This window comes from Trachemys scripta, chromosome 2, assembly GCF_013100865.1.
Source record: "Trachemys scripta elegans isolate TJP31775 chromosome 2, CAS_Tse_1.0, whole genome shotgun sequence".
NCBI classification, from domain to species: domain Eukaryota; kingdom Metazoa; phylum Chordata; order Testudines; family Emydidae; genus Trachemys; species Trachemys scripta.
Genome location: NC_048299.1, coordinates 190,707,862 through 190,723,255, shown reverse-complemented (window position 1 = coordinate 190,723,255; position 15,394 = coordinate 190,707,862). Strand labels below are relative to the sequence as shown.

Below are 15,394 nucleotides of genomic sequence, written 5' to 3'. Positions count from 1 at the left end.
ACCCAATGAAATTAATAGGTAAGTTTAAAACAAACATAAGGAAGTAATTCCTCATACAACACACAATCAAGTTATGGAACTTGTTGCCAGGGGATTTGTGAAGATGAAATGTATAACTGGGTCCAAAAAAAGAATTAACTAAGTTCATGGAGGATAGGTCCATCAATGGCTGTTAGCCAAGATGTTCGGGGACACAACCTTTTTTACTGGTCTCTCAACCTCAGACTGCCAGAAGCTGGGACTGGATGACAGGGGATAGATTACTTGATAATTGCCCTGTTCTATTAATTCCCTCTGAACCACCTCGCTTTGTCCACTGTCAGAAGACAGGATACTGGGCTAGATGGATCATTCAGTCTGACCAGAATGGCCATTTTTATGTTCTAATTAGGTGGTGTCCTTTCTTTTGTGGTCTATAAATGTATCAGATAATCTTAACCTGTAGCTTTGATTCAGGCTAAAAAGTGATTCAGATATTAAACCCTACAAAACATTACTTTTCATTTTCTGCAATGTATCATACACCAAGAATAATAATCTTGTATGATCTACACAGGCTTTTGGTTTCTGTAATTTCAGGTCTTTTGGAAATATTAAGAAATAGATATACAATATTTCCCTGTGATCTAAATATTTCTTTAAATATTAAAGAGCAAAAGACAACTCTAGATAACTTTTAAAGCCAGATAGTGTTATCACAGATTGTCCCCAACGCACTTATTCTTTATCATTTATTTAAGAGAGGCAGTGTTGTCTAGTGGATAGAGTGATGGACTGGGACTTAGGAGACCTGAGCTCTATTACGAGCACAGCCATTGGCCTTCTGGGTGACCTTTGGCAAGTCACTTCACTTCCTGAGCCTCAGTTTCCTCCTTCTGTAGGATAAGAAAGCTTACCTTTTTTGTGTAGTGCTTTGAAATCTACCAATGAAATACATTATATAAGAGCTAGGTATTATAATTAGTGCCATAATTTTGCATGGCCCTTTCCAGACAGAAAACACTTCAGAAATGTTGGCCTCATTGAGTTCAATAAGCCAGGATTTCAACTCACAGTCTCTACTCCGAACACTTTACAATATAAGGCCCTGATCTTCCACTTATGAACATCTGCAATTTTACATTTGTAAGTGGAATGAGGATGAATTCAATGAGAATGTGTCTAGGCCTACAGAAATCTTGATTCAGGAAAGCATCCTCATTAATGGTGTACTTAAACACATGTTTAAGTGATGTTCTGAACTGAGGCCAAAACAAGCTCAGGAGAAAGGGAAGACCAGGGCTATGATGATAAGATAATGTGCTTGTTTTGGTTAGTTATGTATGCTTCTTGGTGAAGGTATTTTTATGTGTATTTTTAAAAACTAATTTCAGTGAGTTCTTTCTTAAAAATAAATGTCACAAATTCAAATTACAAAAATACTTTAAGTTTATTTCCAAATATAACAACAAACAGGTCACTCACACAGGTGCTCTCTACTTGTTTGCCAAATATACATGGACCGTACTTTAACCCTTGATCATGAATTGTCTAGGGCAAATGTTTTGAGAACAGATACTGCAGAATTTCAAAAGGTTACACCTGGTCATATTAACCAAGAAAATCACAGTAACACGACCATGGTAATAGAAATAACCTATAGTCCCCTAAGGATCCAGCTCTCTCCTGGATGTCATTTGTCACATCATCTCAAGGTAATAAACAGTGAAATATTATTTTTTTCTGTTTAAAATGAAAATTCCATCTGATCAATGAATGGAACCATGCAAATAAGTTATCATTACAGTGGGTGACATCTCATGTCTGCATAATGTCATTTTGACAAAAGTGTTCACCTTCCTTTATTTAATTAATTAATTTATATATTTATTTTGGCTGACTGTGCATTGGTGAAAGTAAAAGACTGTTTATAATGAGTAAAAATTTATTTCTGTGGAAAATTTCTTTATCTATATGGAAGCTGCAAACATTTATACATGGAAATATTGAAATTTTACCCAGGCTAAATTTTCAAAAATTCATTATTTGCTGGAAAAGTGGCATCTTAAAGTACTGAGGTTGGTTTGGATGAGCATTTGAATGTTAGTACTAGTGAAAGGTGCCAGAATGATATCAGGGTACTGAAGTCCTGTATCCATGATCTGCCAGTGGAAAAATATTGAGGCTATTAATAAGGATACCAGTTGTGATGGTGGTTTTCGTAATGTGATCATGTACTGTCAGTAACAGTACTGACAAGTATCGCGGTAGCTGTGTTAGTCTGGATCTACAAAAACAACAAGGAGTCTGGTGGCACCTTAAAGACTAACAGATGTATTTGGGCATAAGCTTTTGTGGGTAAAAACCTCACTTATATCTGAAGAAGTGAGGTTTTTACAAACGAAAGCTTATGCCCAAATAAATCTCTTAGTCTTTAAGGCGCCACCAGACTCCTTGTTGTTTTAACAATACTGAGTCCACCAACTCATTTAACTACATAAGAACGGCCATACTGGATCAGACCGAAGGTCCATCTAGCCTAGTATCCTGTCTTGACAGTGGCCAATGCCAGGTGCCCCAGAGTGACTGAACAGAACAGATAATCAAGTGATCCATCCCCTTTTGCCCATTCCCAGCTTCTGGCAAACAGAGGCTAGGGACACCATTCCTGCTCATACTCGCTAATAGCCATTGATGGACCTATCCTCCATGAATGTATCTAGTTCTTTTTTGAACCCTGCTATAGTCTTGTCCTTGAACCCTGATACAGTCTGTGTAAACCCCACTCACCTTCCTCATCCATGTACTTCCACTGGAGTCAATGATACTACTTGTATGGGTAAGTCAACAGGATTTGGTCAATATGGTAATGACCTTAGGTCTGTAATGCCCTAGAGCTAGACTCAAACCAGTGACATACCAAAGAAAGGTTCCTATTCATTACCAATCCCCTGAATTATTTAGTCCTACTTCCCCTAATACCTCCTTCTATTTAACTCCTAAATGAAACATACACACAGGTCTCAGATATGGGTTTGCAATGGGCATTCTCCTAACTAGCATACATATTTTTCCAGCTCTCTGCTTGCCCTTCCTGTTAACTTAGATTTTTATACATTGAGGGTTCTAGCCTAGAATTTCAGTACAAAGGCATTCAACATTCACTTGATTGGAGAGCCTCTTGGTAGGTCTACACTGCAGCTGGGATAATGCCTTCCAGCCGAGATAAATACATGCTAACTCAGCTCGAGCTAGCATGCTAAAAATAACTGCATGGATGTGGTAGTAAGGGTGGCAGCTTGGGCTAATCACCTGAGCTCGGATCCAGGGGGTCAGTCAGGCTTGGACGTAGGTGGCTAGTTCATGCCGCAATGTTCATACTCCTATTTTTAGCAACCTAGTTCGAGGTAAGCTAGTGTCTTTTCCTGTCTGGGCTGGGAGGCATATTCCTTGCAACAGCATAGACATACCCTCTGACAAGTACTTATTGTGGTCGTGGAGTCATGTAACTAACTCAGAAATCATTTAAAATGTAACAGCCGATCTATTTTAAATTAAAAGTAGCTGGAGAATTGCCATACCATCAGATTTCAGGCCTCCCACAGCTTATTTTACTTATAACTAGCTGTTAATTAAAAGATAATTTTCAAAGTATTGATTTCTTCAACCTAGAACAATAGATTGATGTACCTTATTATTTTTCCATCTTCTCATCTGCCCCGGGCACAACAGAATGATTAAAAGATAGGCCAGTTATCAAAGCCCGGAAGCCTAATTTTAGAATACTTGATCAAACAGTGGGCCAAATTCTGCTTTCACTTACACCAATGCAACTTGGCTATGTTACAACGGAGTTACACAGAGGCAACAGAACAGAGGATGAGAGCCAATTGAATGCACATTTGAATTGTAGGGAGAGCTGACGGATTTGTTCTCCCCATTTTTCTCCAAATTTAGACAAAAAATGGGGAAAGGGGAAGTTATCAACTTTTCTCAAAACAATTTTTCATGTTTTTGTCAAAACCAGTATTTTGTTTTCAGTTTAAGGTATTCTGATTAAAAACTCATTTATCTGATGAAAACAGGTATTTTTGCATGAACACTTCCACTGCGTTGAAAAGCAATTTTCTGGTAAAACAAAACTGACAGACTTTTTTTTCCCAACCAGCTCTAATTATAGTTGTGCAGTTTCTAAAATGCTACCAAAATCCATAAACTGTTATGCAGGTGACATCACAGAAATTTAGACACATTTGAATACATTTTGATCCTGCACTCTTTTCATTCACAGACCACACAACTTGAAGTCAATGGATACTTTTTTGTATGATTGGACTGCAAAACTGGTGAACCCATTGGACAATGGAGGCATGATACATGAAAAAGCAGGTTTGAATAGGATCAGTATGAAGCTCTGGGATACTGCATTTTTAGAAATATTTTAATTGTATACAGCCTAAAAAAATAAAAATTCAAATCTGCTGTCCTGGGATTTCTGGATTCTTGTTTGTGTTAAGTGTTCTATAGAAATTAGGCCCCCACAACACTACAGAGCCTCACTTGCTCTGATATTCTTTCCTTCTGTGAGATTAATCCAGTCCCATAAGCTACTTTTATACATAGTCCTCTGTGGTTTAGTTGACATATGCTCTTTTCTTCCCAGCAAGTAGAAACGTTCTCTATCATAGGGTTCTTTGTTAGCAGTTTTGAAGCAAAAACACCATGTGCTCAGTTTCCTTAGAATATATAATGATATTGTGTTATTTTAAGCTCCTGTAATACATGCAATTAGAATTTTGAAACTTTAGGACTATGGCTTTCAGTCATTACTTTCTTTAGAGTCATTCTCTCTTTCTTTCTTTCTTTCCTTTTCTTTTTTAATTTTTTTTTTTTTGTGAGCTTTTGATATAACTCTCTTCGCCAAAAAAGATCTGGGAACAAAGAATCTAATTCTCCCCAGTCATGTACCTCGTGGAGTAAATTACATCTGTACAAAGGGGTACAAAACGTTACCAAACCCGAACAGAAGCACATTATAGTTGGTTTAACTTCAGAAGATGCAAGACTGGGGATAATTAGGTCCTAAATCTTGTGTATGCCAGAATAAATGGTAGCAGTGACATGTATTATCAGCCAAAGGGCATGAGATAACCCTATATGCTGAAAGCTGCAGGGACGACCTACTGATACATGAGTGTCCACCTTTTCACCTCACCCTCTCAAAAAGAGCTGGTTTAAAATTTATTTGTAGCCTTTCATGCGACACTATCAAGAAGAGATCTTTATATTCTTTCCTACTTCCCCCAAAACGCAGTCAATCCTGAGTCCTACTTTGAGCAGTCCTAAAACAGATGACAGAGGAAAGCCTTTCTATTTGTTCTGATTCAAGATCATAAATCCTGGGAAGATAAGCAAATGCTCTGTCTGTCAAATAAAAGCAACGGTGTTGACAACAATGCAACAATTTTACATATGACTGATAACAGAGAGAGAGAGAGAGAAAAAAAACTTATTTGAGAGAATGATAGTCGGGATCCAAAATTTCACTTACATGTTAGTGTATATTAAAAAAAACTTTAATATTTCTTTTAACATGACATTCTACCTAGCCAGAGGTAAGACCCAGGAAAGAAGAAGGGAAAAAGCAGCTCTGAGTCCCTATTATAATCAAGGGAAAGTGACAGCCAAGTTATGGTTAGTGAGACTGCAACATATCAACAGCTTTATCACACCAGAGGCACATTTTGACATAATAATGAATGGCTGAGAAAGAGTCACTTTTATCTAGGTCAGAAGAAGAGATCACAAAATGATGCAGAGGGTGTAGAAAATCTGTATGTGTGCGTGGGGGGAGAGTGGGGGGCGAGAACAGCAGGAAAAAAGGGGAGTACATCAGCAAGATGTTAATATTCAATATCAGCAAGAGGATTGCAATCTGTAGAGAGAAACTCATTACATCTTGACATTGCCTAATGCTTGTCACCCAATATATGGTAATTACTCTACTGTTATATTTCAATATAATAGCGCAAAACTCTGATTCCAGCTCCTACAAACAAAACTAAGCACATTTCATGACAACTTCATTAGTAATGAAAAAAAAAACAGATGGTAAAGAAAGCAGATGTCTCTGACATCATCTATGGTTTGATTTACACAACTGAAGACATTTACAGTATGTACACATTTCAAAAGAACGCAGAGTAAGATAAATTAGGAGACTTTCAACATTGTCTTTTTCTTTAAAAAAAGAACATTGTGAAAAGAAAAAAAAAATATGGCTCAAGGAAAAACACAAGAGCAGCATGACAAAGATATTACCAAAAGCAAATATTCACCCCACAAAGGGTGTTTATTTCCAAATGTATGTGACATTTCAGTGCAGATTTAAAGAAACAAGGATCATATTTTAAAATAATCAGATGCTGGAAAGAAATTACTAAGATTAATTGTCATCCAAGCCTGGAGTAGGTGAGAGCAACCTCTTTGAAGTGACAACGCAAAGAGCAACCTTGACCAGCCATAAGATGTTGATGGCAAATCTAGTATACAGATGTAACTGATTATGTATACTGATGAAACACAGGTCTGGAGATTTATCTGGGCTCTTCTAATCACTACATTCCTACCTGATATTAATATATTACCACTGATGATGATGACATCAAATGTTTGCATTGACAGGAACTCCTACACCTTTGCCACTGGAATTAGTGAGAGTTATGCACAATGGTCAGCTAAAAAGAAGAGAGACTTCATAGTGTGTTACAACAAACAAAGAAGGATGGAGGAGTCTTACTGAAAAGAGGAAGTTCCTTCAGCTTCTCTTAGCCAAGAGGAGCTGCACAGAGCAGCAGCATCAGTAGCGAGGACATTAGCAGCTTTGAAAATCCAGGGGCAGTTTAGTATGGTGGAGCAGTATCAGAGTTTCACAGGATCCTTTAGAAACCTCCCAGCTAATATTTAACTGATAGATTTATGGGGTTTTATGGATTTCTTGTGATGGTTTCCCTCTCCTGCCCATCCCCAAAGTTCATTTAGTGCTCACAGAAGGTGCCAGATTGATGGAACTGGAGACTGAAGTCTTCTCTTTATCTACAGAATAGTTACAGGAAGAACTCGTCCTCATAAAACCCTACCAAAGTTCTTCCGTTCTGACCTGGAACCACATCACATGTCATTCAGTTTCTATGCCTAGTCAGTCCTTGGCCTGTCTGCTGAGACCGCTAATAAGGAGCCAGATTTACCAGTACACCAACTCAAGTGATGAACAACAGATTTAAACCCCAGTTTTACTGAGTTTATGGCTACTTTGCCCCATTGGAGTAGCAAGTGGCCGGAATATACTGCAAATCTGATCCCAAGGCACTGCCATTATGAACTGGGCTGAGACCAGCAACTCATTTCATATAGGCCACCAAATAGCCATCAAACGGTAACTACTTTGGGCAACTACCCACTTTGGATGGAGTCAAATTGTTCACCTGGAAGAGCAAGGCTCCATAATTTATTACCAATCCCTTGACCTATCCATTCCTCAGCTGGTAGATTTGTAAAGATTCACACAGCTTTATTTGAAAGGCAGCAAAAGTAGTTATAAGTGTTTGTTTTTAAAAATCCTGCTAGAACAAATATCTATTTTTTTAAATAAATCTTTCTGCATGTAACAGACTGTACACACATTTTACAAGAATAAACAAACTCTCTAATTCTTATTCACATACTGAGGAGTTGGGGATCATTAGTGCAAACTACTGCTGACCTGCAGCATTTAAACTGTAAACTTTGGGTATCCTAAGTGGTCCATCAAGGTACAGCAGATGTCCTCAATCAGTCTAATTTCCTCAATAGGCATATTTTGTTCCCAGGCATGAATACTAGTTGGTGATATTTCACCTTCATAAGGAAGGTAGAAAAGATTGGTGGAGGTGGCAAACAATATTTGGTTTAAGCTAGCAGGAGACAGAGGAATACCAAGGAAAGCATAAATTGCTTCAGCTGTCTTCTGAGGAGAGCTCACAATATCTTCAAACTTGACCAGCTGATAATTTGTCTGCAGCAGATCCCCATTTACTCGCAGCGCTGCTGCTGTGTTTGCTAGCCACAAATGGGACAGCACGGAAACTGCATTTGACCTAGAATCCAAGAGTTCTTCCCTCAGTGATTCATATTCAAAGGCATAGCCTGAATTTAAACCACACTTTTCTTTCCCGCCTTCCATTTTAAACAGCATAGCTAAGTGCTGTGGAACATTTTTCAAGGAGTAAAGGCTTGGCTTACTTTTATACAACATTGAGTAGATCCATGCCCGAGGATCCCTTACTACATACAATGCCCTCATTGAGGGACCTATGATTTCTTGAAAGAAAGGAAGCTTTAATGTCCAGCTCCCACTATTTAAACTAAGCACAGGACGTGCATTTGGATAATAGGTAAGGTGTCTCCTCAGTTCTCTAACGTATTCAGCATCTTTGTCTAATTTTCCTCTTGTTCTGCTTCTTTGTTCTGACAAAGACTCTCTCTTTCTGGATCTTTTCTTTTTGTCCTTACTTATGGTAGAATGCTGAGCTAATTTACTTCTGCTGGCTTCATGTAAATGAATATTTTGTAAATGCAGTTTTGTGTCTTGGACTAGGGATTGGAGCCAGCCTCGGAGTAGACGGAAACGGCCACTTTGGATATCAGAAGCCTTCCATTCACATGCATCTACAAATGAGTCAATTTCAAATTCAGTTTCAGGAATATCAAGGTAAGTTGTAGGGATCCTGATGTATATGAAATCACTGCTGTTAAAAAAAAGTTGCTTTAAAATGTCTGCTCCAGAACTGGGAAGTGAGGTAATTACCACATCTGGCAAAACAACAGGGTTTCCTTCTAACTGTTTGGCTGTACTGCCTGTATCAGGGTCTACATTTATGATGTCACTGCTCCATTTTGCACAGATAGGCTGAGTGCAAGTGCTCCATACATCCAACAGTTCAATAAACCACAGTGTGATAACCAGAATTAGTATCCAGCGCAACAATTTGCTGAAGGAAATGTAAAACCGCCACTGAAAAGCCAGTATAACCAAACTAATGCCCAAAACTAATCCTGCTATTATATTCACTTTGAATCCAAATGGGAAAACTGTTCTATTATTTGTTATCTGTTCTTGTACAGCTTCAGTGCCTAGACCAAATTTGATAACTTTGTTTTGATCAGCTACCTTGGCAAAGCCACCAAATCCCAAATAATTGAACCTTGTCCTCATACTGTCATATTCAGTCACAATGGAGACAATATTTTCAGTGTTGTTGACATTTAGAAAAATTTGAAATCCATATTTGGAATCATCTATGAACCTGCAGTTAGAAACATTAACATATGGTCCATAGAACACATATGCGATTCTTGTAACAGTGGTTTTCATAGGAAAGGTAACATTTATGAACTGAGTCCACCGCTTTTTGAACTCTGCTGCTTGCTCTGCCTCTTGTATCCTGGCAACAGGACTACTCCCATGATGATCAAACCAAAACATCTTATAGTGAGCATCCCACACATCCATCATGGCTCCACTATATTTGTTCATAAACTTATAGGGTATATATTTAAAATCAATGTCAAGATTATGAAAGAAGGCACTGACAGAGCTGAGGGGAGAGTCTTTCTCCTTCTCAATATGGTCTACTACTAGCAATGTCTGAGCATTTAGGAGTAGCAAAGTACGATACACGCTTTTCAGTTTCATTGCAGAAGAGTAGGCAGATGCTGCCTCACCACTCACAAACATCATCTCCCCATACTGAGAGGCTGTTATAATCTCCCCAGCTGAGTCTCCCACCTCATCACCAATCCACTTAAGCCACTGTGCACACTCCCCAAGTTGTCCCTCCCAAGGTTGATTACACTGACTTGTAGGAGATGGAGCAAACACCAGTACATTATTCAAGTGGCTGAACTTGGGTCCATATAGGGCCTCGGATACAAACACCTGTCCATTGGGGGCAAAAGTAAAGGAGTTCTGATCTGGATGTTCATGCCCTGGATTGAAACTCCTCCATCCATCAATCCAGGAATATGGCTGAAAGTGAACTATGTCATAGACTGCACGGCCACCTAGCTTTCCAGATTTAAAAGACACAAAGGTATTGGTCTGAGTATTTGGCAACCCAGCCCCATAAGTAACAACCCCCCAGTTAGGAAACACATGCATCTTAGCAGTGCCATAGTCAGGGGGAGGTTGAGGAGTTAGTTCTGCAGCATACCAGATGTATTCAGTGTGAAGTGTGCTCCACCTTTGTGCGGTGGATGGCACCATCGGGCCATCCTTGGGCCTGTGCTTTCTAATCTGTTGTGCCAGCCAATTGCCAGTTCCATTCTTCATTACAAACTTATCCAGGAAAACCAGCTGGCTTTCAGGGCCATAAAACCAGTTATAATTAGAATCTGCTATGCCCACAGTCCTCTGATAGCCTGGTAACAGTGTGGCATAATAAAACCAAAAGTGCATTTTCAGCCAATTGTTTTCTAGGTTATTAATACCAAAATGGCGCTGGGCCAGGAAAACATATTGGGTAACTGACTTAGCTGTGTAACTGCCGTAAGCTACTCCTTCGTCCAAAGAACCATCTACAATGTGATTGAGCAGAAACATGGTTTTTTCCATCACATCAACTACAGCATGTTTCCAAATATTTGTCTGAGATTTTTTGTCCACCCCAGTAACCAGGGCGCCTGTGAGCAGTGCTAGCATATTAGTGGCTTGGTGGTTATGGAGAAGTTGCTTTCCCCATGAGCGGACTTTTGAATATTCGTACATTTCCTCACTCACAACCCATATTTTCTTTAGATATTTTTGTCTTCTGATGTTATCCAGTGAGCTATACAAGAAGTCAAAAGCAGTGGCAAAACCTGTTAAGGAGTGGCCAAGTGGCACTTCATCTCCATGAGCATTCTCAACCAGCCAGTCTTTGTAGCCAGCCATTCTGTCCATGTATTCTAGAACAAAATCAAAGGCAGCTTTATCTTCCGGGCATAGCAAACAATAAAAAGCTAAGGGAGGCAGATTGTTACCATAAATCTCATTCCACTTTGCAGCAAAATCAGCATGCTTGGGTGGAGGTAGGTAGTATGATGGGTTGGACAGCATAACTGTCACTGCACCTCGGATAGCTCTGAACAGATGTAAATGGCTTGTACGAGACTTTTGCCTCAGTGTTTGGATATCATCAGCATCAAAATATAAGCTTGGATGAAGAACGGCTTTTTTCAGCTTCTGGTTGGCACTGAAATCTTGCAGTTTCTGTTTCTCATATTGATCCACATTTTCTGTGAAAGTCACCCAGTCAGAGTAATTGCTTACAGATTCTTCAAAAGTGGAGAGAGCAAACATTGCTAACGCTAGGAATAAAATATGTACTGTAAACATAAGAGCCATGATCCATTAGGCAGTTCCTTCCCTTCAAGCATACATCTTTACAAAACACAGTGTTCAGATGTCAAATGTTGATCCAGATAATATAACAGTGTACACTTAAGGCATTTTTGCTTAAAAACAAAAGAATAAAATAGACTCGCTGCTCAGCTTATCTGAAGTACAGTACTGAAAACAAAACAAAGGATTTCTGAAAAGTTGGAACACAGGTGCCTTGTCTGTACTTTGCACAGCTACATCAGTAAAGCATAACACATTAAACTAAAGGGAAGGTAAAGTCTCTACATTTCCCATGTGAAACACAGTCTGATTACGTAAGTCAAGGGACTAAAAAACATAGTATCTTTTTTGCTGAAAAGCACTTGAAAAAGATCCCAAAACTTGAATTTAAAATAATTGAATTCACACAAAAATCTTTCCCCCTCACATTCTGATAAAATGCCATTCCTAGAGTAGGAAAAAATTGCACTGATGATGAAATCATAACATTTATTCAGAACAATGTTTTGTTTTTGCTGAAGTAGAAATGCTCAGTACTTTCTACAATAGACTCAGATGTTAAATTTACTCTCCCTAACCTTCCTGTTCTCTCGTTTGTATAAAAATTTTTCTTCTTCATAGGCTTGAGAGAGTGAAAGTGGGGGAGAAAAACAATAACATTTCTCCATTAGCCTCTCTCTCTGGAAAAAATATATATAGTATTTCTAATTCCTGTTCATGTCTATTTGTAGAAGGTTTGTTTTGATGAATATTCATAAAATACACAATATGCTCTCATGTCGTCTTCTATTATCTTCATTTCATCTTCAACTAGTGAAATCCAACCTATGTCTCAATGGTTCCGATGATTCTACTCTTCCCATCACGAAGTAAAAGTAAAACACTTGAAAGGGGCGCAAAGCCAGTGTTTTTCAACCAAAAGTGCTATTTCTGTTTTCTGTTAGCTTTGCATATTTGATCCTTTCTGTGGAAACACAAAAACAAGGGGAAAAAAAAGTTCTCTGATGTAGTATAGATCTCAAAATATACTCTACAAATATTTAAAATGCATCACAAAGAATTTCCAGGTTCTCATCTACAGAACAGTAAATATTAAGGCTATAAAGAAGCAATAAAGAACAACCTTGTCAAAGTCTGCTCACTAAATTAGCTTCAGAATCAAAGTAGAATTAACTCATTACCTGAGTTTCTATTTTATTTTATTTTTACTTTTCCCAAGTTGTCTGAAACTGCCAGGCCTGAGAAATTATTTTACCTTCTTACATTAGCAGAGTTCATGTGAACTAATGCAACTGTAATACTTCATTAGAAATATAGAACAGGCTTCCCTTCCAAACAGTTCTAGTATGTGTCTGTGTATTCTCCTAATCATTTAAAAAAAGTTAAGATATTAACATTTTCCCAAGTTTCTCAACCCTTTATTTCTACAGAACCTATATCATACAAGCACATATACTGGATGCCCTGCTTCTAAGGGTGAAGCCTATTTTTCCTTAAGGGAACATATATCAAAAGTTTGATATTACTCCATGTGCACTGTATACTCCAGGGGTAGGCAACCTATGCCACACGTGCCAAAGGCGGCACGCAAGCTGATTTTCAGTGGCATTCACACTGCCCGGGTCCTGGCCACCGGTCTGAGGGGCTCTGCATTTTAATTTAATTTTAAATGAAGCTTCATAAGCATTTAAAAACCTTATTTACTTTACATACAACAATAGTTTACTTATATATTATAGACTTATAGAAAGAGACCTTCTAAAAACGTTAGAATGTATTACTGGCATGAAAAACCTTAAACTAGAGTGAATAAATGAAGACTCACCACACCACTTCTGAAAGGTTGCCGACCCCGGTATACTCCTTACCAGTGTGGCCACACAGTGTATATTTGACTGAAGCCATCAGAGGGCGCTATGAACCAATTCGTGCACAGCAAAATTTCTCCCTTTGCTTATGTTGGATTTGGACAACTTAACAAGTTTCGGTTGCAAACTGTGCGTATGTTAAACGCATCACTGATAGTCTCATCTGACCTCTCACGCTACTTCTGTGACAAAATCCTCCCCAGCTCTCCTCTTTTTGCACTTATGCATGTTTTAAAATAGAAGGCCATCAGCTTACCTTAGCAGCCTCTCTTGTCCATGCGGACAGCGCACCAGAGCTTGTGGCAGAATAGCTGAGAAAAGTGTTGAAAAGAAAACAGCAGGCTGCAGTGTAGTTCTCTCGGGGGCCCTCGGCTCTTCTCCTTTCGGTTTGCTCTGAGAGCTCAACTTCAGACAGGATCAACTGAACTTCAGCAATTTGTCAGACAGCTCTGCCACGAAACAGGGACAGGGGCCGCCCCCTTCATCAACGCGGGGACTGACTTCTGTTTGTTGTTAATACTTATCATTACAAGTGCCGGCAGATCTCTTTCTCTCTCTCCAATAGTGTCCAAACTGCTCCCCAGAAAGATTAAGCGGGGCGGGGGGCAGCCAGCGCTACAAAATAATCGCCGAGGGCGGGGATGCGGTAGGGAGAAAACAAAACAGGATTCCCCAGCAGAGTTAGCTACACATGCGGCAGGCTGGGATGCCCTTTTGGCTGGGGGAGCAGTTCTAGCTGCTGCGGCGGGCGAGCCAGTGGCTGTCTCCAGAGCGGAGCCCCCTTTCTGCCTCGCAAGCCGATGGCCCGGCCACCTCTGCGCCTCGCTGTGCAGCCCAGCAGCTGGGGCTGGGAGTCGAGAGGCAGCTGCGGAGAGGAGTGAGAAGGAGGCAGCGCGGCGGCGGCAGCATTGCCAAGGCGGGCGGAGCTAAGCCGGCTAACAGCCCGGGGGCTGCCCTTGCTTTGCTTCTGCTCCAACTCCCCCGGCGGCCCGAATGAGCATGTGCGAAGGGTGGGTGCAGAGCTCCTGCCTTTACCTTGCCCCGAGAGCTGCCGTCCAGCGGGAGGTACCGGCGTGGGGAAGGAGGGAGAGGGATGCTGGGGGGATAAGGAGATGAGTGCGTGGAGGCGAGGGGCAGGGTGTGGGTGAATGGGAGGGCAGCGGGTCTGGAGGAGGGAGGGATGGGGTACGAATTGGGGACACTGAGGGTCTTAGGAGCATATCAGATGGTCAAGTTAGTAGACAGATAAACAGCTGTTACTTCCTGCTTGAAAGGAACCTGCCTGAGACATGCAACCTCCTGGTTACCTGCCATAGGATCATAAATTTCAGTATAGATACATAACTCCTTAGGTCAATGGCAAAACTCTCACTGTCTGCAGTGAAGCTAGGATTTAACTCTGTGACCTAGGGACCTATTGGTGCCAAGCTGGCAGAGGGCACAGGAGGTACAAGAGTTTTACATAGACCCACTGAGTCAGATACATGCATAATAATTCTCTAGCTGGTAACATGTGAGGTCTTTACTGAAAGCCAGTAGCCCACTGGTCATCATAACCACGGTGAGAGGCATGTATGGATAATATTTAAGGAGTTATGTATCTATATCAGTGGTTCTCAACCAGGGGTACACAGAGGTCTTCCAGGGAACACATCAACTCATCTAGATATTTTCCTAGTTTTACAACAGACTACATAAAAAGCACTAGTGAAGTCAGTACAAAGTAAAATTTCATGCAAAGACTGGTTTATACTGCTGTATTTACCAGGGGTGGACAAATATTTTGGCCCCAGGGCCACATCAGGGTTGCGCAACTGTATGGAGGGCCTGGTAGGGAACGCTGTGCCTCCCCAAACAGCCTGGCCCCTGCCCCCTATCCGCCCCCCTCCCACTTCCCCCCCCGACTGCCCCCCTCAGAACTCCCAACCCATCCAACCCCCCTGCTCTCTGTCCTCTGACTGCCTCAACCCCTATCCACACCCCTGCCCCCTGATGCCCCCCCCCGGGACTCCCACCCCATATCCAACCGCCCTCTGCTCCTCATCCCCTGCCCCTAACTGCCTCCCGGGATCCCACCCCCTTATCCAATCCCCCCGCTACCTGTTCCCTGACTGTCGTCCAGACCCCT

General features: G+C 40.6%; 1 protein-coding gene across 1 annotated transcript; it reads right to left on the bottom strand.

Moving 5' to 3' along the window:
• Positions 1-4,860: 4,860 nt before the first annotated feature.
• DSEL (dermatan sulfate epimerase like) lies at positions 4,861-14,161 on the bottom strand. The gene is made up of 2 exons (XM_034762550.1): positions 13,523-14,161; positions 4,861-12,362 (listed from the first exon to the last, which is right to left on the bottom strand). Exon 2 carries the CDS (start codon positions 11,399-11,401, stop codon positions 7,751-7,753), a length of 3,651 nt encoding a protein of 1,216 aa, XP_034618441.1. The 5' UTR covers positions 11,402-12,362; positions 13,523-14,161; the 3' UTR covers positions 4,861-7,750.
• Positions 14,162-15,394: the final 1,233 nt, after the last annotated feature.

Bases quoted from the DNA above. Each gene is read 5' to 3' on its own strand.
- DSEL (XM_034762550.1), bottom strand. From the start codon at position 11,401: ATGGCTCTTATGTTTACAGTACATATTTTATTCCTAGCGTTAGCAATG.